The sequence below is a fragment of the Rhinatrema bivittatum genome, chromosome 5 (genome assembly GCF_901001135.1).
Source record: "Rhinatrema bivittatum chromosome 5, aRhiBiv1.1, whole genome shotgun sequence".
Classification (NCBI taxonomy): domain Eukaryota; kingdom Metazoa; phylum Chordata; class Amphibia; order Gymnophiona; family Rhinatrematidae; genus Rhinatrema; species Rhinatrema bivittatum.
The window spans coordinates 245,633,345-245,660,906 of NC_042619.1; the positions used below are offsets into that span (position 1 = coordinate 245,633,345).

The 27,562-nt window shown below is 41.9% G+C and overlaps 1 protein-coding gene across 6 annotated transcripts in view; it reads left to right on the forward strand.

Annotated features, from left to right (window-relative positions):
- Nucleotides 1–27,562, forward strand: part of LOC115092617 (CD99 antigen-like) — a 160,535-nt gene that overhangs the window by 111,666 nt on the left and 21,307 nt on the right. For 4 of the 6 annotated variants that reach the window (XM_029603676.1, XM_029603674.1, XM_029603672.1 and 1 more), the window contains 4 exons: nucleotides 5,714–5,737; nucleotides 6,527–6,646; nucleotides 20,239–20,289; nucleotides 27,141–27,221. In XM_029603676.1, the coding sequence (XP_029459536.1) occupies nucleotides 5,714–5,737; nucleotides 6,527–6,646; nucleotides 20,239–20,289; nucleotides 27,141–27,221 (276 nt within the window). Of the gene's footprint in view, nucleotides 1–5,713; nucleotides 5,738–6,526; nucleotides 6,647–15,430; nucleotides 16,551–20,238; nucleotides 20,290–27,140; nucleotides 27,222–27,562 lie in introns of those variants that run through there. The other 2 variants (XM_029603673.1, XM_029603675.1) reach the window with 2 other exon arrangements.

A 27,562-nucleotide genomic window follows, 5' to 3' on the forward strand; every position in this document is an offset into this window, starting at 1 on the left:
TTCATGTCGTCTCCGTGCCACTCCCAGCACAAGAGGCTGGCAGTGGAATCTACTTTGTCAAGGCTCCTCCATTTGAGAGCTATAATTCCAGTGCCTGCACCCCAGGAAAATACGGGGCACTATTCAATCTATTTCATCGTATCCAAGAAGAAGGGTTCCTTTTGCCCCATCCTGGATCTTAAGAGCGTCAACCATCATCTACGGTAGTTAATGTCTGCCTGAAAACTCTATGCTCTGTTATAATGGCCGTAGAACCAGGGGAGTTCTTAACCTTCTTGGAGGCCTACATCCATATTCCAATCCAAGACCACCAGCGTTTCCTATGCTTTGCTAGGCAGTCATTATCTGTTCCGGCTGCTGCCCTTCGGCCTGGCTACCACCCCCAGAACATTTTCCAAAATTATGGTGGTTGTGGCGGTACACTGAGGAAAGAGGGAATCCTGGTGCACCTGTACTTGGATGACTGGTTGATCCGGGCGAAGTCATTAGAGGAGAGCCTCCAGGTGACCCCCAGGGTGATATGCTTAGTTGAGTCGTGAACATGGACAAGAGCAGTCTCAAGTTCTCCCCGTCCCTAGAGTATCTGAGGGTTTGTTTTGACACCAAACAGGACAAGGTCTCCCTTTTATTCTCTAGGATAAGGAAGATGTGTCAAGCGTGCCAGTTGACAAACACCATACGCCCCATGGTGTGGAGCTATCTTCATATCCTTGGGCTGATGGCATCAACCCTGGAAGTAGCCCCATGGGTGCAGGTGCACGTGCGTCCACTCCAATGCTCCCTGCTGTCACGTTGGCATCCGCTGTCCCAGGACTCTTCAATTCGCCTTCACCTACCAATGGAGGTATGTGCTCTGCTTCAGTGGTGGCTGCAGGAAGCCCACTTGAGCAAGGGTACAAGCCTGTTCCCTCTAGAATGGCTAGTTCTCATGATGGACATGAGCCTCCGGGGTGGGGAGCTCACTGTCAGAAACTGGTGACCCAGGGGCGTTGGACCAAGGAAGAGGCGCGCTGGAACATAAACCACCTGGAAGCCCGGGCGGTCAAATTAGCGTGTCTACAGTTCAGCCACAGGCTTCAAGGTCAGGCTGTCCACGTGATGTCTGACAACGCAACAACGGTAGCCTACATCAACCACCAGGGAGGAACCAAGAGCCAGGAAGTGTGTCTGGAGATAGACCACCCCTCATGGAATGGGGGGAATTGAACCTACAGATGATCTCTGCCTCCCACAACGCAGGAAAAGACAACATCAGAGCAGACTTTCTAAGCAAAGAGAAAGTCCAGGAGAATGGATGTTGTCTTCCAGAGCCTTTCAGCTGCTGGTGGATCGCTGGGGCCTCCCATCCATCGACTTGCTGGCCTCACCTCAGAATGTGAAGGTCTCCTGATTCTTCAGTCGCAGAAAAGTTCGGCGATCCCTGGGGATAGACGCCCTTGTTCAGGCCTGGCCAGAGGAGGACCTGCTGTACGCCTTCCCTCCGTGGCCCCTGCTGGGCAGGTCATTTGCAAGTTAGAGTGCCACAGGGGACTAGTCCTTCTTCTAGTGGCTCCGAATTGGCCCAGATGTACGTGGTATGCAGGCAGGGGGGTCTCCACTAAAAGCCCCTACATAAGTCTTGCTCCACACAGGGACCTGCTCCAACAAAGTCCAGTCCTTCATGAGGACCCAACACTGTTTTGCCTTACGGTCTGGATCTCGAGAGGGCTCGCTTGATGAAACGTGGATATTTGGCATCAGTAATTTCCATTTTATTCAGCACATGGACGTTCTTGACGTCCTTAGTGCATCTGGAGAATATTTGAGGTCTGGTGTGAGGAATGCAGGGTTGCCCCTCGAATGACCAAAATCCCTATGGTTCTGGAATTTTTACAGGATGGCTTGAATAAATGGTTGTCTCTTAACTCCTTGAAGGTCCAGGTGGCGGCTCTCTCCTGTTTCAGAGGTGAGGTGAACAGAACCCGCCTGTCGGCACATCCGGACTTGGCCTGTTTCCTAAAAGGGGTTAAACACCTTCGACCACCCCTATGGTGGCCGGTCCCCCTGTGGAATCTTAATCTAGTGTTGGATTTTTTTTTAACAGGGCCTTCTTTTCGGCCGCTGCATAGTCTATCCCTGTGTCTGTTAACACTCAAGACTGTGTTCCTGGTGGTGATATGCTCAACTCGTCGCATCTCTGTCGGGAACCATTCCTCCGGAGAAGTCTAGGAGCCTTACAGCTTCGCACTATTCCTTCCTTCTTGCCTAAGGTAGTCTCGGAGTTTCACTTGAATCAGTCCATTTCCTTACCGTCCCTGGATGGACTCAAGGACATGGAAGACTACCGCCTCCTCCACCATCTAAACGATGATAGGCTTTTAGTGCAGTATCTGGAAATCTTGAACTGGTGTGCAAGAAGGACCTCTTCTTCTTCATGTTAGAAGGAAACAAGGCGCAGTTTTGCGAGCTACCATAGCTCGCTGGATCAAGAAGGTGATCATGGGAGCTTATGTAGAGGCAGGGAAGCCAATACCCTTTCAGATTAAAGCTTTTTCCACTAGGGCCCAGGTAATATCATGAGCGGAAGCTAAGCTACTGTCTCCCATCGACATCTGCCGAGCAGCGACGTGATCTTCCTTGCACACCTTCTTCAGATTCTATCGCCTGGACGTTCAGGTCTGTAAGGGCGCCTTTGTAAGGGCGGTGCTGAGCAGACCACGGGCAGCCTCCCACCCCATTTGGGAGTAGCTTTTGTACATCCCATTGGTCCTGGGTCCTATACGCTAGGAAATGGAGAAATTACTTACTGGATAATTTTGTTTTCCTTAGTGTAGACACTCAGCATCCCACCCATGGCTGCCCAAGAACTGTGCCAAGGAATCTCCCATGAGGTGAATCCTGATTCCAACAGGTTAAGCGTAAGCTGTCACCCAATCCGTAGATCAGGGCATCTATAATCGTGCTGGGATTCAGTGCTTATGTTTTGGTTGAGTACAGTTACAGTTGTCAGTTTGAAATCAAGTTTTTCAATAGTTTGTCCACAGTGGCTTTTGAAGAGAATACTGGAGGGCTGAGGTCACTGCAGGGGTGTATCTAAGGTGACATCGGCTTTGAAACCTGACTCATCTCCATCTGCTAGCACGGGAGCACATAACCCATTGGTCCTGAGTCCATCTGTCTACACCAAGGAAAACGAAATTATCAGGTAAGTAATTTCTCCATTGCATTTTTTTCTTATGTCGCTCTTCTGCCTTTGTTGTTCAAGATATAACTAGAAAACACAGAAATGTATGGCATCCTATCATGTAAAATAATACATTTTATTTTGTATATTATTTTGTATTACAGTAGTTTTACGGCCTGTGATAGCACTCCATTGTAAAAATGGACCTGCATTGGACAGGTTGCATGGACTTTCATTCTCTTGCTGGTTAAGGCGTATATGGGTTTAGTGACAGCTAAGTGTTGACAGAGTAGTGCAGAGGATATTGGCAGATATTTATGTATGTATTCTGACTTATTGGTCCCCAGTACTAGTCTCTCCCAGCGAGTAATAGAGGGGGGACAAAAAGCAATTACAAAACAATTACCAAAGTATAGTACAACAAAACCACAGCATGACAAAAGTAATAAAAAATTGCACTTGGTGTAAAAGCTGTAAAACCAGTTGGCCCACCCAGTCTGCCTGGCTGTACCTGCCTGCATTGTTCTGGGAAGGATATCTCCTAGTTATCACTCGCACAAACTTAACCTCTGTTGTCTTATCTAAAGCATAGGTGGTCAGACTAAGTGTGTTGAGCCCACCTTTGGCCCCTTACAGTTCTTGTTAAAATGAGCTTGTTTCCAATTTTAAATCATCTAGGCCCTGATTTTAAATCTACCCCTACCTCGTCCTACCCCTGTTATTACCACTGCCTTCTGAATCTGTCCAGAAGGGCTAGATGGGAGGGAAAGTGGGTTAAAAATAGAGGAAGGCCCTAGGCGACTGTGACTGGTCTGTGATGACACCGCCGTGTGGATTCCAGTTTAGCTGGGTGCCCAAAAAAATGATTCAAGTGCACAAAAATTTGCTTTTAGAGCTGAACACAGTTTTGTGTGCATAAATCATATTTTATGTGCAATAAACAGGATTTGTACACAAACCATGTTTTCTGCACATAAAATCCTGACTACAAGTCCTGGCACCAGAACTCCAGCTTCTGCCCGTAACACATTAGCCCTGGAAACTTTACTCCACCTCTGATTAGGAGTTGTGTTTTCTTATCGCTGGAAACTTGAGGTAAGCCAGTGCACCTCAGTGGATTGGGGGATGATAGCTAATACCATCATTAGTAAGGGGTTTGCACTAAGCTGGGCGCACATATTATATGCACGTTTTTTGTGTGTAAAACTCTTTTGCTGTATTGACAGTACAGTTTGTATGCGAAAAATGTGGGCACAGCTATGGGTTAAACTGTGCACTTTACTGAACTCTCCTTATTACGTTGGCCACTGCGAGAGTACATTTTAACTGATGCTTGAGCAATGTAATGTAAGAATCTGTCCTCTTCAAAGGAGCTTCGAACATTGCCTCTGCAACATCCCTAGCACCAGCTGGTCCAGCATGCAGAAGCCTGGCTTGGGAATCAAATCATGCCTCTTGCCTGGCAGTACATATTTGCCGCTTGCGCCACTGGGTTGACCCAATTTTAACTAATTTAAAAAAATATTCTTTGTGACTAAAGGTTAAAACTTGGTTATTTCCTGCTGATTTTAGTGTGGTCTCCTTATCAGTGATGGGGGATGTGGTGTGGTCTGGTGTGGTTTTTGTTTTTTATTATCTTGGCGAGGGATGAAAGGAATGATTTATGTATTTGTCATTTCTTAAGGATGAGATGTCGTTTTTTTTTTTATTATTTATTTTTATTTTACTGTATATCTTAGGATTATGTTTCTTTTCATTCATTTTTTTTTGCACTGATTTTTCTCCTGCTTTTGTTTAAGATAAGCACTGATAAATTCCCAGGAAAAATAAAAATGGAACACGAAAGTCCCTAAATAGACAGTACTTATATAAAGGTTACAAGCGTTAAAGCTGCATGAGCTGGCTGATAGCTTTGTATTTTGCTTGCTGAATGTACAGACACTTAAGGCCAAATTTTAACAGCCCAGCGCGCACAAATACCATTAGATATGTGTGTGGTTGAGCCGTGTGCGTGCTGAGCACATTTTAGAAACAGCCTGGCCACACGCGTATCTCCCGATACACGCGGGAGTGCCGGGTTCAGTAAAAGGGGCGGGGGCCGGCCGGGACAGTCCCAGGGAAGTGCGCGCCGGCCAGCTGCTGGCGCATGGAATTTACTTTTGCTCCAAAGGAGCAGTAAGATATTAATTTTTTTTATTTTTTTTTAAGCTGGATAGGGATCAGGGAGAAGAAGGGAAAAGGTAGGAAGGGTCGTTAGGGGGATAGGGAAGTTCCCTCCCAGTCTGGTTCGGAATTGGAGCAGACTGGGAGGGAACTGGGGAAGGCCTTATTGCATTGCTGCGCCTTTTTTTTTTTTTTGAGAATCCACATGCGTGCATGGGTATCGTATTTTATAACATGTGCACAGCGACACACGTGTGTTTATAAAATAGGCGCGTCCATGTGCGTGTGCTTTTTAAAATCTAGCTTTATGTGTTCTTGCTGATTCCTTGAAGTTTTTTCCAGTTATAATGCAGGTCATTAATGCCTGACCTTATTTTTTTTTCACAGATGGACAAGGTGGAAACACTGATGGTAAAGTACACTTATTTGAAGAAATTAGCATGGGGATGATACACAGGCCTGCTGCACAGTTACAAGGGAACCCCATCGGGGTTGGTGCAGTGGACTTTGAAATAGTGCTGAATTTTGTTTAATGGTGCTTTCGCAGCAAAGCTGTCTGCAAACTGAAGCAAGCAAGATGGCCTGAACTAATTCCTATGAAGCTTTTAAGTCTGTTTCTCTGACTTGCTTATCTCTGCTGCTGCACCCCGGTGGTAAAACAGTTTAGGCCGCCACAGCATAGCATTCTGTGGCCCTAACAGTTTCAAATTGTCATTACTAGGTACATAATACTGCCACAAAACTGAAAGACACGCAAGGCTTAATTATGAAGATGCTAGGATATAATGGTGGGGTAACCAGATTTTGAGACTTTCAGATTCCCTTTTTTTACCACCCCAGGCAGTGTTCCTCAAGATGTTTCCTGCTGTCTTGCATACAATATGTTGTATTGCACAGCACTCCAGTCTGGGTTTCTGATGTCTTACAGTAAACATGTTTGGAACAAAGAGCAGCAAATGGAGGTTCTGCCAAAAAATATATATATATATCAAAGGCAGCGGCTCTGGAACAATTTTTACAGTGGTAGGAGTATAATAAAATCTGCATCCCTATATTTCAAGAGGGGATCGTTACATCATTCTTAGCAATCCTCTGATCAGGGATTGTTTTTGTAATTGAGTCTTGAAGTACATAGGATATTTTCTGAGTACATGAGAGAGACGTGTGGTTGTGTACAAGAACTCCTTTTGTCTATCACAGATGGCCAGAAAAACACAATAGCTGGGATTGTTGGAAGTATTGGTGTAATGCTGGTTGGAGCAGTCGGAAGCTTCATTGCTTACAGGAAGAAGAAATTCTGTTTCAAAGAAGGAGCAGATGGTAAGTTGGGTTCTTTTTTCCCCCCTCCCCTTTTCTTTTGAAAACTTGTCTGCGTTTTTGCATCTCTGGTAGCTTCACGAGCAAAAACGATCTCTAAATTTGAGCTGCTGTTTGTGGGTGTGGATTTTTATTTTTAAGCAAATTTCTAACCACAACAAAACTTTTCATCTAGTGTTGCAAACTGGCCAGTTTTTGGTCTTATTTCCAGTTATTAAAATCAAATTTGAGAAATGCTGAGAGGCATAGGGCAGAAAGAGAATAATATTGTGTGAATATTCTGGGGATGGAGCAGGTTACCTGTTTGTTTTTTTTCCCCACTATGGAGACCATCTTTACTGAGCAACAATTACAGCATGGTAGTCAACGCTTTCTGGTAGTCGGAACAGGGAGTGAACTGCGTGCCCTGCCCAGGAAACTCTCCAGCACCTGCAGGGCAGAAAAAAACTTAAGGGAATCTGCACACACTTGCAGTTTGTAGACATTCATGAAGCTCTGCAGCACCTTAACTGAAATGAAAATTCACTCATGTGCTGCTGTTAAAAAAAAACAAAAAAAAAAAAATCAAAAAATCATTTTCAATTTTCTCAGCAATTCCTGGGCACCCCAAGAATGACCACACTATCTGATTGGGCCATGTAGTGCGGTGATGTCATCTGTGGTGGGCACATCATATGCCAGGATCTGAAAGCTGTTTAAAGATGGGAGAGGGGAAGTGAGAGAGAAAAATATAGTCCATCTCTAGCCCCTATTGAAATTCATTGCAGCTAAGGAAACTTTTAGGATGAAGAACAGAAAAAAGTACTTAGCCAAGTAAGAGGCTGTCTTTCTTAAACAGGGCAAGTTTGCATTTGTTTGTCATTGGCAATATGAACGTATAGCTGTCCATATTGAAAAAGGAGTTTGCCAAATTAACTCTGCGATTTGCCTCACTGACCTGCAATATTTAGCTATAGAAAAAGAGGGAGGAAGGGAGGGGTGTGTGTTTTCCCAGAGGCATGGCCTAAATTTCAGTCTAGTGCTGATATTCAGGGCTGTCCGGATAAACATAGGTGGGGTAAGTCTGTTTAGGGTAACTTTAGGTGGTTGTATTCAGCGGCAGACTTGCTCAGCTAAGTCCTGCTGAGTGTCCCAGCTAAAGTTAACCGTATAACTTTTTTATCTGGATAACTTCCTGCTTGCTGCACTACCTGGAATGGGCTTCATAGTCTGACAGCAGGTAAGGACCAGTCTGCCCAGTTTTACTCCTGGGTGCATTGCCAGAGACCTCGGTTGATCTCCAAATTTCTCCGCACCTCATCACTGCTATCTCGGGCATTCCTGAGTTCTGTAACTGATATGCATATGAAATCCAGGGGGGCTGCCAGCAGTTACTGGCTGCCCTATGTTCAGTTTTATGTGGGGTGGGTACCATTGCTTCTCTGCACACTTATAAATAAGCTACACAGGGTACTCTGTGTTTCTCCCTAGTCATTAATAAGTTTGGGTTTTATTTTTGAACTAGGCAGGAATGCAGCCCTAAAGGGTGTACCTTGCTGCATTAATCTAGTAATATGGACCAAAAAAACTAAAAGGTAATGGAGAACTGCGAGGGGTGTGGTGGGAATGTGAAAACACTAAAGATCAAAATTTTAAAAGAAAAACTCAAATGAATTTTTAAGCTAACTAAAAATACCTAAATATTGAACACAATTATGCAAACCAAAATAGGAATAAACTATAGAAGCACATGCTTTAAAGTGGTTATTTTAAAATATCTGACATGACCATGTTTTCATTAGATCTGCCTGCTTCAGAGATAAGCCACATGTATAAATGTTCTTAAAAATTAGAGAACTATTAGAACGTAACAAAGACACGATTGTTTTTAATCTCATTCAGCAAGAAAGGCTCCAGACTTTAAAAGATCAGGTCCAAATGGAGGACAGTTTTTAAAGATATTTCCACGATATAAAACAGGCAGTCATGTGGGCTTTTGCATTTTTTAAATAAATAAATGGCCTTTTACAAAATTGCGAAATAGGAGTACTGCTGCACGCACAGAAACACAACAGGGAAATGTGCAGAGAAATTCAATGTCCACACTTCTTTGATGCAATCACAATTTTTATATTTAGATGGCAACTCCACAGTGTAATGATACAGAATTTGTAGTACAGGAGGGTCCCCCAACATGGACCCGTGTTTCGCCACCAGGCTGCGTCGGGAGGGATGGGCGAGCAAAAACTTTGTTATTCTAAAAAATCAAATACAGCAAGTAGAAAAAGGATATTAGGACATAAGAACATAAGAAAATGCCATACTGGGTCAGACCAAGGGTCCATCAAGCCCAGCATCCTGTTTCCAACAGTGGCCAATCCAGGCCATAAGAACCTGGCAAGTACCCAAAAACTAAGTCTATTCCATGTAACCATTGCTAATGGCAGTGGCTATTCTCTAAGTGAACTTAATAGCAGGTAATGGACTTCTCCTCCAAGAACTTATCCAATCCTTTTTTAAACACAGCTATACTAACTGCACGAACCACATTCTCTGGCAACAAATTCCAGAGTTTAATTGTGCGTTGAGTAAAAAAGAACTTTCTCCGATTAGTTTTAAATGTGCCCCATGCTAACTTCATGGAGTGTCCCCTAGTCCTTCTACTATCCGAAAGAGTAAATAACCGATCCACATCTACCCATTCTAGACCTCTCATGATTTTAAACACCTCTATCATATCCCCCCTCAGTCGTCTCTTCTCCAAGCTGAAAAGTCCTAACCTCTTTAGTCTTTCCTCATAGGGGAGTTGTTCCATTCCCCTTATCATTTTGGTAGCCCTTCTCTGTACCTTCTCCATCGCAATTATATCTTTTTTGAGATGCGGCGACCAGAATTGTACACAGTATTCAAGGTGCGGTCTCACCATGGAGCGATACAGAGGCATTATGACATTTTCCGTTTTATTCATCATTCCTTTTCTAATAATTCCCAACATTCTGTTTGCTTTTTTGACTGCCGCAGCACACTGAACCGACGATTTCAATGTGTTATCCACTATGACACCTAGATCTCTTTCTTGGGTTGTAGCACCTAATATGGAACCCAACATCGTGTAATTATAGCATGGGTTATTTTTCCCTATATGCATCACCTTGCACTTATCCACATTAAATTTCATCTGCCATTTGGATGCCCAATTTTCCAGTCTCACAAGGTCTTCCTGCAATTTATCACAATCTGCTTGTGATTTAACTGCTCTGCACAATTTTGTGTCATCTGCAAATTTGATTATCTCACTCGTCGTATTTCTTTCCAGATCATTTATAAATATATTGAACAGTAAGGGTCCCAATACAGATCCCTGAGGCACTCCACTGTCCACTCCCTTCCACTGAGAAAATTGCCCTTTTAATCCTACTCTCTGTTTCCTGTCTTTTAGCCAGTTTGCAATCCATGAAAGGACATCGCCACCTATCCCATGACTTTTTACTTTTCCTAGAAGCCTCTCATGAGGAACTTTGTCAAACGCCTTCTGAAAATCCAAGTATATTATATCTACCGGTTCATCTTTATCCACATGTTTATTAACTCCTTCAAAAAAGTGAAGCAGATTTGTGAGGCAAGACTTGCCCTGGGTAAAGCCATGCTGACTTTGTTCCATTAAACCATGTCTTTCTATATGTTCTGTGATTTTGATGTTTAGAACACTTTCCACTATTTTTCCTGGCACTGAAGTCAGGCTAACCGGTCTGTAGTTTCCCGGATCGCCCCTGGAGCCCTTTTTAAATATTGGGGTTACATTTGCTATCCTCCAGTCTTCAGGTACAATGGATGATTTTAATGATAAGTTACAAATTTTTACTAATAGGTCTGAAATTTCATTTTTTAGTTCCTTCAGAACTCTGGGGTGTATACCATCCGGTCCAGGTGATTTACTACTCTTCAGTTTGTCAATCAGGCCTACCACATCTTCTAGGTTCACCGTGATTTGATTCAGTCCATCTGAATCATTACCCATGAAAACCTTCTCCATTACGGGTACCTCCCCAACATCCTCTTCAGTAAACACCGAAGCAAAGAAATCATTTAATCTTTCCGCGATGGCCTTATCTTCTCTAAGTGCCCCTTTAACCCCTCGATCATCTAACGGTCCAACTGACTCCCTCACAGGCTTTCTGCTTCGGATATATTTAAAAAAGTTTTTACTGTGAGTTTTTGCCTCTACAGCCAACTTCTTTTCAAATTCTCTCTTAGCCTGTCTTATCAATGTCTTACATTTAACTTGCCAACGTTTATGCTTTATCCTATTTTCTTCTGTTGGATCCTTCTTCCAATTTTTGAATGAAGATCTTTTGGCTAAAATAGCTTCTTTCACCTCCCCTTTTAACCATGCCGGTAATCGTTTTGCCTTCTTTCCACCTTTCTTAATGTGTGGAATACATCTGGACTGTGCTTCTAGAATGGTACACGCCTCTTGGACATTTTTTACTTTTGTAGCTGCTCCTTTCAATTTTTTTCTAACAATTTTTCTCATTTTATCAAAGTTTCCCTTTTGAAAGTTTAGCACGAGAGCCTTGGATTTGCACACTGTTCCTTTTCCAGTCATTAAATCAAATTTGATCATATTATGATCACCTATTGCCAAGCGGCCCCACCACCGTTACCTCTCTCACCAAGTCCTGTGCTCCACTGAGAATTAGATCTAAAATTGCTCCCTCTCTCGTCGGTTCCTGAACCAATTGCTCCATAAAGCTATCATTTATTCCATCCAGGAACGTTATCTCTCTAGCGTGACCCGATGATACATTTACCCAGTCTATATTGGGGTAATTGAAGTCTCCCATTATTACTGCACTACCAATTTGGTTAGCTTCCCTAATTTCTCTTAGCATTTCACTGTCCATCTCACCATCTTGACCAGGTGGACGGTAGTATACCCCTATCACTGTAGTCTTCCCTGATACACAAGGGATTTCTACCCATAAAGATTCAATTTTGTATTTAGTCTCATGCAGGATGTTTATCCTGTTGGACTCTATGCCATCCCGGACATAAAGCGCCACACCTCCTCCCGACTGCTCCTCTCTGTCATTGCGATATAATTTGTACCCCGGTATAGCACTGTCCCATTGGTTATCCTCTTTCCACCATGTCTCTGAGATGCCAATTAAGTCTATGTCATCATTTACTGCTATACATTCTAATTCTCCCATCTTACTTCTTAGACTTCTGGCATTAGCATACAAACATTTCAAAGTTTGTTTTTTGATTGTATTTTTATTCTGCTTTTTAATTGATAGGGATAAGTTAGAATTTTTTAGCTCAGGTGAGTTTTTAGTTACAGGCACTTGGACTACTTTTCTAATTATTGGAACCTCACTGTCGGAATGCCCTAATTCTAATGCATCATTAGTATCTTTTAAAGATACATCTCTCCGAACCATGCGCTGCTGAGCGACTGTCGGCTTTCCCCTTTGTTCTAGTTTAAAAGCTGCTCTATCTCCTTTTTAAAGGTTAGCGCCAGCAGTCTAGTTCCACCCTAGTTAAGGTGGAGCCCATCCCTTCGGAAGAAACTCCCCCTTCCCCAAAAGGTTCCCCAGTTCCTAACAAAACTGAATCCCTCTTCCTTGCACCATCGTCTCATCCACGCATTGAGACTCCGGAGCTCTGCCTGCCTCTGGTGACCTGCGCGTGGAACAGGGAGCATTTCAGAGAATGCTACCCTGGAGGTTCTGGATTTAAGCTTTCTACCTAAGAGCCTAAATTTGGCTTCCAGAACCTCCCTCCCACATTTTCCTATGTCGTTGGTGCCCACGTGTACCACGACAGCCGGCTCCTCCCCAGCACTGTCTAAAATCCTATCTAGGTGACGCGTGAGGTCCGCCACCTTCGCACCAGGTAGGCATGTTACCAGGCGATCCTCACGCCCACCCGCCACCCAGCTATCTACATTCCTAATAATCGAATCACCAACTATGACGGCCGACCTAACCCTTCCCTCCTGGGCAGTAGGCCTTGGGGAGATATCCTCAGTGCGAAAGGACAATGCATCACCTAGAGAGCAGGTCCTTGCTACAGGATCCTTTCCTGCTACATCTGGTTGGTGCTCTCCCATTATGAGACCACCTTCCTCCAAGGCAGCACCAGGGCTGCCAGTCTGAAGTTGGGACTGGACTACTATGTCCCTGAAGGTCTCATCTATATACCTCTCTGTCTCCCTCAGCTCCTCCAGGTCTGCCACTCTAGCCTCCAGAGATCGGACTCGTTCTCTGAGAGCCAGGAGCTCTTTGCATCGCATGCACATGTACAACTTCTCACCGGTGGGTAAAAATTCATACATGTGACACTCGATGCAAAAGACTGGGAAGCCCCCCTCTTGCTGCTGGACTGCTGCCTTCATCTCAATTTTGATCAGTTCCTAGTTAAGTTTTAGGTTACTATGGGAGTAGGAATGTGTCTAAGTTCCTTTAAATGTATTAGTGAATTCACTATATGTCTGGTAGTGGCCTACTGGGGTCTGATCGAATTCTCAATAAAGTTTTTGTTGATGGGGTTTTTTTTTTTTGGTTTTTTTTTTTGTGCAAGTGGCACCTGCCTATAAATTAAGGGATGAGCTTGGGGTGGGTGGGCGAGGGGTGGGAGGGTTGGGAATTACAAACAGTCTAACTTTAGTTAGTCAGCCTGAGTGACTCACAGCTCCCTTGATTAACAGTGGACAAAAACATAAAGGAGCACGGCAATGCTAAATAACAGTAATTGTGTCATTTTCTGAAAATCAACAGTTATAAGGTAAGCATATCTGGCAGACTGAGTACAAACAGTGGAAAAAAGGGGAGTAAACAGCGCAGGGAATAAATAACTCGAACTGTATCAGTAGTAACCAAAAATTATTGTAAAACATCAGCCTAATAAACTGTAAACTCACAGTATAACGCAGTATGAACTAAACTTGATTGGGATCACAAAGCCAGCACAATTTTTAGAATAGTCTAACACAAATGTTAACAAAGAATTTAATGATAAAAACAACAGTACATTAAGATAAAGATAATGGACGCTGACAACGGATTGAATACGGGTAAAGACCATTAACAATATTAAATAACAATAAGTCCAAACTTAAATTCACCTTACTCAGACATACCTGAGTTTGGTTTTCAACAAGGGCGTCACTGGGAGAGCAACGCGAACAATACAGCAGCGGCCATTTAACTTGAAGAAATTGGCGCGAAAAGTTCAGTAACCAATCAGAAAAAGGATGTCTAAAACTAGACGTAATGGAGAACTGGGCACAGTGTGTATAGTATAATTTTACAAAATTGCCCATCTAAATTGCAGGTAAAGTTGCGTGCTCACCGCCTGTTTGCATGTATGCTTACATGGACTGAGTAGAGGCTCCAGGATTAAAAGATTACTGGGGTGGGAGCACAGACTGTCTGTGTTTCATAGGTAGAAACAGACTCCTGAAAGCTGCTATGTTGTATTGCATTGCCCCAGCAAGCAACGCCCGAGATTAAAGAAACAGAAGCAGGAAGTAAGAAATAGTGAAATAACACAATCATCCACAAGGTGGCATCAATCTATAAGTTAATAGGAGTGACAGCCTGGCGCAGGCCAAGTTCAGAGATGCAGGTCAACAAATACTTTTAAGTGTTGTAAGTGATTGATTGGCTTCTTATAGGACAACATTTCAACATGTCAAGCCTGTGTTCAGTGGCAATGTTGAGATGCTGGTTGAAATGCCCACTTTAGTGATCACCAAGAGCACTAACTGCCAGGACACTCTCTCTTAGCCAAATCTGATGAAAAGCATTCCCAGAGTTATGTCCCTGCATGCTTTCCTTCCCTTTTAAAGAACAGGCAAAGGGGGCCCAGGGAGCATGGAGCAAGATGAATTCTAGGATGTTAATATTTGTATTGCAAATTTTACTTTCACGTTGAACGTGTCCTGCAGATTTGAGGCAATTCAGCCATGAGTCCCACAGGGCAGCATGGTCTTTTAAATGTGATGGGAGCCTACTTAAAGGAATACTTTGCTGTTCTTCCTGACATATGGGACAGAATTAAGTTTGTAAATATTTGTCTTCCCCCCCCCCCCCCAATATACAGAGGACTGACATGTCAAAAAGGAGCCCCTCTGGAGGAATCATGCAGTGTCTGAAAGTTCACTGCATGATTCATGCTGTTGGCATGGTTGAGATGAGCAGCTGTCTGACATTACAGCAGTAGACCAAACGTACCCAATGAACCAGACTTTGGCTCCGAAGATGGGCCATGTTTGTGACAGTCAAGGCTACAAAATAGGTTCCCTCCCAAACAACATTTCCAGGCTTCACAGCTAGCAGAGAGCACCAGAAATTGATGGTCGTTTGCAACATTTTGATTAAAAGGCAACTAACATGACTTTCTTCCCCTTTAACAAAAACAAGATGTGGTCTTATTTAAGACTTTGCGAGTGTGGGGTTTTCTGCTTTCATGACATACAGAGTCTCTCTGTAGACCGTAGTCATACTCTCTGGCTGGTAGGTGTTGCCTGACGTTCTGCTTTGCTCAATAATCCATTTAGTTTTTGTTTTAACAAATGGATGGTTCTACGACACGGTCTCCTGTTCTGCCAGTAACTGCTCTCTGCGGGCAAAATAAAGTGCTAAGAATGTGAGGTGCCTGGCGTGGGTCCACCTCGGCTTTGTGTTTCCAGATAATAGTTTTCCGGGCTGCAATGCTGCTGCATGTCGGTGCCTATTAGTATCTGAGAGAGAGAAATCAATTGCCTAGAACAAACTCCCCTGCTTCCTTTCTCACATCTAGGTCCTGCGAGTAACCTCTTCTCACAGCTCCTAAGCTTTAGAGGTCAACAGTCCGCAAGCCCCGGAGGGACGCAGGGTAGGGTTTGAATTTTGAGAAATGCCGCCTCGGCCGACCACCTGGGATCTGTGCATCGGAGCCAAGCGCTCAGAACTTTGTTCAGTTTTGTGTCTGAATGCCCAGCTGGACTCGCTTTTTGACGGCTACCACCAGCGTGCTGCCACAACTGTCATTAGCATGCTCTGAGCCGAATTTTTTTTTTTTTCTTGCAGTGTACAACTGTGTCTGACGATCTAAGATGAAAAGCAGGAACCATATTTGTATAGATATTTTGTTTTCAAGACATGCTCTATTTTTTTTTTAAACAATCCTAGTAGTAATCTGCAAAAAAAATTAAAACGTGTATACGTTCAAGTTTTGTGTCGTCAGGAATATAGCGCATGCCCAGCTATACAATAAATCTACTTTGAGAAATGTTTCCAAAATGAACTCTGTAATTTTTTTAAAAGCTGTTTTTGGCCCAGCAGTTTTCTCCTGAGCCTCCTTTTCGACTCCAGGACCTCGAGCCTTCATTCATTCCGCAGTGTCTCTAAAATGCTAGTATTGTACTGCGGACAGTCTTGAAAGTTGGGCAGCTTTTTTTTTTTTTTTACATTTTTTTCCTGCCTTAGATTTGTATACTACTTGAAAACGAAGAGCAAAGCCACACTCCCAGTTTGTTCTTTTTTTTTTACTCTCTCCTTCTGTGTCCTCTCTCCAGCTGGTTTTGTAATCTACTTTTTCCTCTATCAGTTTAGTGCCCTGGTGGGCCTCTGAGAAACAATCTGGCTTACTTTAGGTTCCTGACAGCTTGGAGAAACTTTCACCCGCCACTTGGGGCCACATGTACTGAGCCCCATAGATGTCTTCTCCGTGTGTTTTTGTTCTGTTTCACTTACCAACTTGAATGATCTTAAAATAGAACTTTGCTGGCAGTGCTGCTATAAATAGGAGATGAATGAGGACTCTGTCTTATCTACTGTTGCAGAAATGTGGCTTTCACTTTCATATGCTTTTTATTCTAAATGTGAGTTGAAATGAAGGTATTAATATGCATTAAAGGATCAGAGGTTTTATCAAAACATTTTCTTTGTCATAAGTTCTGTCTAAATTACAACTAATGGGGAAAACCATATGACAGAAAATTGCATGGAAAAATCTATGAATACTTCATCTTTTTTGTTTTTAATTCCATAGAAAATGGAAAAAGCAATTTAAATAATGAGCTGATATAGTTGTGACTGGCATCCATTTTCTTCCTCGTGGGGGACTTACAAATAGCTGAACTGGCCTAACCCAGTTTGATGTAATGAAACTGTTGTAGGCTTGATGTGGACTGCTGTGACCAGACCATGTGATTGCCCATGAAAATCAATATCTTGTTGTGTGGGTAAAGCAGAGCATGCCAGTAGAGGCTGAACCAAGCCATTAGCCATTGACAGCAAGAAGATGTTTCTAGCTGCCAGGGAGACGGGCGCTGTTATTAGCAGAATTTTTTTTTTTTTTGTCTGCCTTCCCATTCGCATCCCAGTATAGTTAATGCAAAACCAGTAGAGAACAGGAGGGGATGGCCTGAGTGCTTTGGCAAGCTATATTTTATATCATTTTTGGATAACTCTTCTCTTGGTACAATTAATCCAATCCCAGCAAACACCACTGCCCTTCGTTACCTGGTTTGTACTGTGTGAACTCAGTCTGTTTGATTCTCTCTGTAGAAGCATCACTTTCCAATGAACACCTTCTCCCACCAGGAGTTTACCTCAGTTACTCACTGATGCCTAGAAAATCTCACAGATGACTGCTAATGCTCCCACACATACAGAAATGTTTGAATTATGTGGAAATGTAAAGTTTATTTTTTGAAGTGTTGAATCATGGTATCATTTCATTTAATGATGATAGTAAAAACCGTCTGGGTCTGCTTCTAAAATGCTATCAGGGTATATACAACAAAGAATTATGTGCTTTGCTTCAGTACTTGTCAAATTACTCCACCTCCTTCTTTTTTTTTTTCCCAAAATAGTTTATATATTTATTTATTTTGAGGTTTTTTTTTTTATACAGGCATTCGCGATGGGAATCGCATCATGCCAGTTTACAATGTAACAAGGTGTGACAAAGTGAAATATAATAAGAATATAAACAGATGCTGAACAAAAAAATAGTAGTTACAATAAAACAGGGAAATAACACAACTTGGAGTAGTGGAAAGGTGATAGTAATTTAACAAAGAACAAACTTGCCAATAAGTGGTAATTGCAGGGTTATGGAATTGGTAAAGTTGTTGAGATATATAGATATAGTGCAATTCTCGCTGCCCTTGTTTTCTTTTATCTCCCCTGCACCCACAACTGGCATAATTGGATGGCCTATCTGGATGGTACTCGCAAAAGAAATAAGCACTATGAGGGATGTTGGCAAGCATTTTTTGTAATTCTACCAAAGGAAACCTAAACTGGTCTGTTGGGAACAGGCTGTAGTGTGTCCTGGCAGTGAATTCCCTGGTCTCGGGGGGGGGGGGGGGAGGGGGTTGATGTGGTTGTTGTAGTTGGATGGAGGCATGTCTGGGGGATTGGGATGAATGTGAGGTTGGATGTCTGAGATGGGGGGAATGTGGTGAAGGTACTCCACCCTTTTGAAATGTGCATAATCAAGGTTCCCTAGTTACCTCTGACAAAGTTAAATCTCAAAATATTTGCTCCAGCAACACTGAAAGTAAAACATCTTTAAGCAAAAAAAACTCACATCTACATAACTCCCACATGCATTAGAAAATTCGCTTCATCACACACAGGCCGATACAGTAAAGTCTGCAGGAGAGCGGGCGTTTGCCCGCTCTCCCGGTGCATGCACCGGCCACTCGCTGGTGCGCGCGATACAGTATTTAAATTAGGCCCAGCGGTAAAAACGGGCAAAAGGAGCGGCGGCTGTCAGCGGGTTTGACAGCCGACGCTCAATTTTGCCGGCGTTAGTTCTCGAGCCCGCTGTCAGCCACGGGCTCGGAAACTGGACGCCGGCAAAATTGAGCGTCCGGTTTTCGGCCCGACAGCCACAGGCTGAATTCAAAATGTTTTGGGGTTTTTTTTTTTAACTTTTACTCTTCAGGACCTCTGACTTAATATCGCCATGATATTAAGTCAGAGGGTGCACAGAAAAGCAGTTTTTACTTCTTTTCTGTGCACTTTCCTGGTGCTGGAAGACATTAGCGCCTACCTTTTGGGTAGGCGCTAATTTCTGAAAGTAAAATGTGCAGCTTGGCTGCACATTTTACTTCCTGTATCCCGCGCGCATACCTAATAGGGCCATCAACATGTATTTGCATGTTGAGGGCGCTATTAGGTGCCGCGGGTTGGATGCGCATTTTCCGCCCCTTACTGAATAAGGGGTAAGGGAAAACGCGCATCCAACGACAGGCTAACAGTGTGCTCTGTTGGAGCGCACTGTACTGTATCGGCCTGACAGTGTCTACAAGTGCAAGGCACTTTGTATATTAGATTGAAATGGTATATCTTTTGCCCAGGATTTAAACTACCTACAAAAAGGTGAAGAAAATGGTGCTAAAACATTCCAGGATTTCTGCCCATTGCATATTGTACATCTGGTACCATATTTATTCTTGAAATTAAAATGTGTGCCTTTTTTTTTTTTTTTTGTGGTGATAGTGGTGTCTTAGTTTGCGTGCACCCTACAGCTGATGCCTTGTTGCTATCACTGTAAAACCTACCTTGCTGTTAATAGGTAGACAGCTCTGAGTGAATTAATTTGTTTGTTGTCATAACACAAATCTGGGACATATCAACCTAATTTCCCCACTCCTGTTCTTAAAAGAAGAGTACAAAAAAATTTATAGGAGGCAAAGAAGTCTAAATGTGAAAACAAAAAGATGAATTATAACACAGCTCAATATTTCCCAACCAACTCCTGGAGACACACCTAACCAGTCTGGTTTTCAGGATAGCCAAAACGAATATGTATATGAGAGTTGCATATACTGGAGCTCCATTGTATGTCACTAAAGCTCATGCGTACTCATTATGGTATCCTGAAAACCAGAGCAGTTAGATGTGCCTCCCAGATAGGGTTGGGAAACACTGCCGTAGCTCATAGCATCAGACTTTGTATTTCTGCTTTTGTTGTCGCACTAAAATAGCTGCACAGGAATAAAGTTTCTTTTCTTGATTGCATGCTGTTGTATTAATTTTAGAGATGGGTTAAAGAAGTGTAGTCACAGAGCAGTTGGAAACCCTGTCGTTAATCTAGGTGCATGGGTTTGGGGTTTACAGGCAATGGTAATTTAATTAAAAAAAAATAAAATAAAACTAGATTCTGGGTTGGAGGCCAATGACAGCCTCCACCAGGCACTTTTTCCCAATGGGGGAAAAGAAAGCCAGTTTATAAAGGTTCCAGGTCGGTGACCTGAATGATCTGGCAGAAAATCACCACTGTTTAAAAGGTCACAAAAATGAAAACTCAGTGAAAAATGACTAATTCTCAAAAATGGAATTTCATATCTTTTTCATCTATTTTATTTCATTTTTTAAACTTATTTGCTAGTATACAAAAGTTCTTCTAGCAAGGTGTAACCAATAATGTATTTGATATTCTCTCCCTAGAGTCAAGCCACCTTGCCCAGACCAAAGTACATATTTCCCTGATATTCAAAAGATTTCAACAGCACATTAGCAGTCTTTGCCTTTAAAAGCTTTTATTTTTCTGGAGTTTGTCATTGCTTATTGGTAGTTAATCCATTTTTTTCTCATGTGTGTTTTTAGATGAACCGGTGGACACGAAGAGAGAAATTCTTCAAGACAGACGGAGACAAGGTTATTAATAAAGGATCTAACCTAAATGCTTTTTTCCCCAGCAGTGCTGCACCATACTCTTTTAACGACGTGATCTGAATTGATACTATTTTTTTTAAATTATTTTTTACTTTGGCTGCTAGGACTGTGAGCCACCCATGGTTTCTTTTTGAAAGATTAAGGGTCCTAAAGATCAAGTTTGGGAACCACTGTTTGTTTGTTTATTTATTTATTTTTAGTTTTTATAAACCGACGTTCCTGTAAAATATACATATCACACCGGTGTTTATGCAGTGTTATAAATGAAAATGAAAACAGATGATCCTCAAGTCATAAGAAATATAATACCTTATTTTCTTCCTTTTTGTTTTGACATTAACTTATCAGATTTTTTTTTCCTTGGCATTACCTTCCCATAAGTCTTGAAGAGAGATTGCATGGTTTTCGATAATTTACTGAATCTTTGTGTATTAACTTCAGAATTAGGCAACTCTGGTTCTTGTGATGCATATACTAAATATTCATAAGGCAGGCTTGCCAATGGTTTTTGATTTAAGAATCCTATTAATTTGCATATTTGACTATCCTGAAATCAAGAGCTGTCATGAAGAATGGAGTTGCCTACCACAACCTATGCTGTCGTCTCAAAGAATGACCTAGGGATTTTCTGGAGGTTAATTTAGGTTCTTAGGTAGGAAACTGAAATCCAGAACCTCCAGGGCTACATTCTCAGAAATGCTCCCCGTTCCACATGCAGGGCTCCAGAGTTTGTGTGTGGATGAGACAATGGCGCAAGGAAGAAGGTTTTAGATTTGTTAGAAACTGGGGAATATTCTGGAGAAGAGGAGCCTGTTCCAGCGGGCTGGGCTTCACCTTAACCAGAGTGGAACCAGACTGCTGGCACAAACCTTCAAAAACATAGAGCAGCTTTTAGACTTGATGATGGAGGAAAGCTGACAGTCATTCAGAAGTGCATGGTTCAGAATGATGTGTCTTTGAAGGATACCAACAAAACAGGAAAGTTAGGGCATCCCAATCGAGAGGTTGCAATAAATGCTAAAGTAGCCCAGGTACCTTTTTTAAGTAAAAAGCAGACAGAGCCGAAAGATTCCAAATTACCCCTGTCAACTGAAAAGCAGATTGCTAATACAAAATCATACTTTGAAATGTCTGTATATAAATGCTAGAAGTCTAAAAAAAAAAAAAAAAAAAGATGGGAGAGTTAGATTGCATAGCACTGAATGAAGAGGCAGATATAATTGACATCTCAGAGATCTGATGGAAGGAAGATAACCAATGGTACACTGATAGCAGGACACACAATATTAGGGATATGAATCGTGCTTCTGACGATTGAAAATATCATACGATATTTTCAAAGTAGTCAGAAATCGGGGCTCCCCGAAACCAATAGAAAAACCCCCGAAATTGTTTGTGGGGTTCTCTTATTGTTTTGGGGGAGGGCGGGAAAAACGGCACACAAAAACAACCCCCTAAACCCACCCTGACCCTTTAAAACTGATCCCTTAGCTTCCCCCACCCTCCCAACCCCCCCCCCAAACTTTTTACAAGTACCTGGTGGTCCAGTGGGGGTCCCGGGAGCGATCTCCCGCTCTCAGGCCGTTGGCTGCCATTAATCAAAATGGCGCCGATGGCCCTTTGCCCTTACCATGTGACAGGGTATCCGTGCCATTGGCCAGCCCCTGTCACATGGTAGGAGCACAATGATAGGGATGGATCAAATTGGTGGAGGGGTGGTGCTATATGTTAAAGATGGCATAGAGTCAAACAGGATAAAAGTTCTGCAGGAAACAAAATGCACTGTAGAATCTTTATGGATAGAAATTCCATGTGAGAAGGGGAAGAGAATAGTGGGAGCATACTACTGTCCACCTGGCCAGAATGAACAGATAGACTATGAAATGCTAAAAAAAAATTAGCAACCCAGTAATAGTGGGTGAGTTCAATTACTCCAGTATTGACTGGGTAAATGTCAGATCAGTTCATGCTAAGACGGTAAAGTTCCTGGATGTAATAAATGACTGCTTCATGGAACAGCTGGTACAAGAATCAACAAGAGGGGAGCTATTTTAAATCAAATTGTTAGTGGAGCACATGATTTGGTTAGGGCCACGTGGCAATAGTGACAGTACATGATTAAATTTGACTTAATAACTGGAGGGAGGACACTAAGGAAATCTACTGTAATTGCCTTTAACTTTCAAAAGGGAGACTATGAGAAAAATGGTTAGGAAAGGAGCAGCTGCAAAGGTCAAGAATTTTTCATCCGGCATGGATGTTTAAAAATTATTCAAGATGTCTCCCATACTTATTTTAATGATTTTCTATGGGCGTCATTGGTGACCATCATACTTTACTTCATCTACTATGGTATAATAAAATACGCTCTTTTTCTCTTAGCCTTATATGTAATCATAGGTCACACCTTCATATTAGAATGTCTTTTTTTTTTTTTGTGTGTGTGTGTTTTTATGCAGTTAAAAAGTAAATATCCAGTTATCTTCGTATGATTTTTTTTTTATACCCATAAATCCAGACCCAGGATCCATGTTTCAAACTGTTTGTTCTTCCTTAGAGGAACCCTTTCATAAAGCCACAATGCTTTTCTAATGATGCCCAAAGAAAATCATTAACACGTGTGGGAGACATATCATCTTTGTAATAGGTCTCTTGCAAAATGTTTCAAGGACGACTTTTTATAGTATATGGTTTAAAAATACCATCTTGAAAGGCCAGACCAGATGTATTCCACCCATTAAAAAAATGGAAGGAAGGCCAGACAACTGCCAGGAACTTTAAAAGGTGAGGTGAGAGAGAGGCTATTCTATCCAAAAGAACATCTTTCAAAAATGGAAAAGGGATCTGAATGAAGAAAATAGGAAACAGTATAAGCACTACAAATTTATGCAAAGCACTGACTAAAAATTCTCTGAGTAAGCCGTATATAAGAGCAAATAAATAAATAGATAAGGCAGGAAAAGACAGAATTTGAAAAGAAAACTTGCTGTGGAATAAAAAAAATCATAATAAACTTTCAGGTACATTCAAAGCAAAAAGCTAGGAAGTGAGTTGGACTATTAGATGATGGAGAGGTAAAAGGGGCATTAAAGGAGAAGAAAGCCATAATGGAGATATTAAATGAATTATTTGCTTTGGACTTTACTGAGGAAGATAAGGCAGATATCCATGCCAGAAGTGATATTTAAAGGTGATGATTTGAGAGGAACTGAAACAAATCTCATGTGACCCTGGAAGATGCATTAGGGGAAATTGACAAACTCAACAGTAGTAAATCACCTGGACCAGATGGTATATATCCCAGAATGCTGAAAGAATTGAAAAATGAAATTACAGACCTACTGTTAGTAATCTGTAAACATCATTAAAATCAGCTATGGTACCTGAAGAATGGAGGATGGTCAGCTTAACGCAGGTTTTTTAAAAAGGGTTCTAGGTGGTGATCTGTGAAACTACAAACCAGTAAGCCTGACATCAGTGCCAGGAAAAATGGTTGAAACTATTCTAAAGAACAAAATTACTGAGCATAGAGATACATAGGGGACAAAGCCAACATGGATGTAGTCAAGGGAAGGCTTACCTCTTCAATTTTCTAACCTTCTTTTTTGAAGGTGTGAATAAATGTAGATAAAGGTGAGCCAGTTGATTTTAAGAAAGTGTTTGACAAAGTATCTCATGAGAGACTCTTGAAAAATTAAAAAGTCTTGGGATAGGATGCAATGCTCTATTCGAGATTGAGAACTGATTTAAAAGATAGACGTTAAATGGTCAATTTTCTAAATGGATCTGTATTGGGACCACTGCTTTTTAGTGTGTGTGTGTTTAATGACTTAGAGATGAGAACGACCAGTGAGATGATCACATTTGCTAATGATGCAAAGTTGTTAAATCACAAGAGGACTGTGAGAAATTGCAAGAGGACCTTGCAAGCCTGGGCATCCAAATGGCAGATGACATTTAATGTAAAAAAGTGCAAAATGATGCATGTAGGGAAGAGCAACCCAAATTATAGCTACACAATGCAAGGTTCCACATTGAGAGTCACCAACCAGGAAAAGGATCTAGGCATTATCATGAATAATGTTGAAATTCTCTGCTCAGTATGGAGCGGCGGCCAAGAAAGCAAATAGAATGATAGGGATTATTAGGAAAAGAATGGAGAATAAAACAGAGACTATCATAATTTGTCTGCATCACTCCATGGTGCAGGTGCACCTTTATTGTGTGCAGTTCTAGTTATCCTATTTCAAAAAAGATATAGTGGAATTAGAAAAGTTACAGAGAAGAGTGACCAAACTAATAAAACGAGATGGAGCAATAGAGATGAGCTTCGGGTAAAATCTTCGTGTTGGGCTTCGTTTCGGGGGCCCCCCGGGGAATTTAGTTTTTACCGTGGTTCGGGGTTTGTTTGTTTTATTTTGTTTTGTTTTTTTCAGGGGTCCTGATTTTCGGGTTAGCATGCGCTAACTCAAAAATGAATTTTTTTTTGAAATTTTGGAAAAAATTAAATCGTTTTTCGGTTCTCCCAAACCATTCTGAATTAGGCAATTTTGTTGAAATTGCCAAATTTGGGAAAAATGATTGCACATCCTTATGGAACAAGCTCCTTCTGAAGAAAGGCTAAAGAGGTTAGGGCTCTTCAGCTTGGAGAAGAGTCAGCTGAGGGGAGATACGATAGAGGAGTGGAGTGGAACGGGTAAACACGAATCCATTGTTTACTCTTTCAAAAAGTACAACAAATAGGGGACATTCCATGAAGTTACTAATAAGTGAATTTTAAAAGCCCAGCAAGTACATAAATTAGGAAATATGCGCACAACTTGGGCTGGTGCATGCCAAGATTTTAAAAGCTTCCCCAGTGTGCGTATATCTCCCACTACGTGCACAAATGAAAAGTTTTGAAAAAGGGGGTGGTGTGCGGGCGGCTTGGGGCCTGGCCAGGAGATGTGTACCAAATACTTGCATGTGCTATTGCGCGCCGGATGCCATGCTGCGTAACTTTACTTCTGTTATGCATGACATGTACATAATAAATTTCTACTTAGATTAGCAGGATTTTAAATGTGGGGGCTAAGAAGGAAGGCTGTTAAACTAGGGGGTTTGGAAGTCCTCTTCCTTAACTGGGGAAATAACTGGTAAAATTGTCAGTGGGGTCACCACACAGGATTTTTAAAATTCCCCCCCACTTACGCAGTAGAAGCGGCATTTGCGCGCACTTATACGCGCCCACTTAAAACTGCATGCGATCAGCCTGTTTTATACCATGCGTGCAAATATACACATATATGTCATAGAAATCACTGTGTCCCTGGGTCCGGACTGACAAATGTTCGCACATCTGCCCTCACTGCTATGTAAGTTACTGCCCCTGTGATACTAGTTCTGGAGATGGTTTTCAGGGGTGATGAGTCAGACGAACTGAATGAAATCACTGTGAACCTGGAAGATGTAGTAGGCCAGATCGACAAACTAGAGAGTAGCAAATCACCTGGACTGGATGGTATGCATCCTAGGGTACTGAAGGAACTAAAACATGAAATTTCTGATCTATTAGTTAAAATTTGTAACCTATCATTAAAATCATCCATTGTACCTGAAGACTGGAGGGTGGCCAATTTAACCCCAATATTTAAAAAAGGCTCCAGGGGCAATCCAGGTAACTATAGACCAGTGAGCCTGACTTCAGTGCCGGGAAAAATAGTGGAAACTATTCTCAAGATCAAAATCGTAGAGCATATAGAAAGACATGGTTTAATGGAACACAGTCAACATGGATTTACCCAAGGGAAATCTTGCCTAACAAATCTGCTTCATTTTTTTGAAGGGGTTAATAAACATGTGGATAAAGGTGAACCAGTAGATATAGTGTATTTGGATTTTCAGAAGGCATTTGACAAAGTCCCTCATGAAAGGCTTCTAAGAAAACTAAAAAGTCATGGGATAGGAGGCGATGTCCTTTCGTGGATTACAAATTGGTTAAAAGACAGGAAACTGAGAGTAGGATTAAATTGTCAATTTTCTCAGTGGAAAAGGGTAAACAGTGGAGTGCCTCAGGGATCTGTACTTGGACCGATGCTTTTCAATATATATATATATATATATATATAAATGATCTGGAAAGGAATACGATGAGTGAGGTTATCAAATTAGCGGATGATACAAAATTATTCAGAGTAGTTAAATCACAAGTCAAAATATTCATTTATTTTTCTCCACTGTAAGCAGTAAATTAAGTGCTACAATGATACAAAGAAGGACACACGTATAACATATATATATATATATATATATTTTTTAATTTCTCATGAGCCCTTGACTTACGGATTGATTTTACTCCACCTCGGGAGCTGGAATTAAATTCCCTGCATTAAAAACTGTGTGTTGGGTGCCCAGTGCTTTCCTGCATCGGGGGTGGGGGGGGGGGGGTAATAGCGAATGTCTACATGGAATTTACATGTGATAGGCGCTATTGATTACACATTTGTTAGCGTGCACGTAAACCCATACGCTAGGCTGGGCACACTATTGCATCGGTCCCTATGTCTGTCATCGCATTCACAGGTACTTGGTGCAGTTCCGCAGAGTAAGAGAAATTGCAGACTCTCTAGCCTGTTTCTCCTCCACCAGCTCCTGGACACATGATTGGCTGCTGCCATGTCCTCAAATTTTTAACTCCATTTCACCAGGAAAAAGAAATATTCTCTAAGCTAAACTGCCACCGCTCCCTCAAGAACGCACCATTTTAGACAGGAAAACTCACTCGCTGTTTTCTTGTTCCAACAGCTGGTATTTTCTGCAGGCTGAGTGAGTTTTATTTGTCTTTCATTACCTAGCCAAAAGATCTTCATTCAAAAATTGGAAGAAGGATCCAACAGAAGAAAATAGGATAAGGCATAAACGTTGGCAAGTTAAATGTAAGACATTGATAAGACAGGCTAAGAGAGAATTTGAAAAGAAGTTGACTGTAGAGGCAAAAACTCACAGTAAAAACTTTTTTAAATATATCCGAAGCAGAAAGCCTGTGAGGGAGTCAGTTGGACCGTTAGATGATCGAGGGGTTAAAGGGGCACTTAGATGAGATAAGGCCATCGCGGAAAGATTAAATGATTTCTTTGCTCCGGTGTTTACTGAAGAGGATGTTGGGGAGGTACCCGTACTGGAGAAGGTTTTCATGAGTAATGATTCAGATGGACTGAATCAAATCACGGTGAACCTAGAAGTTGTGGTACACCTGATTGACAAACTGAAGAGTAGT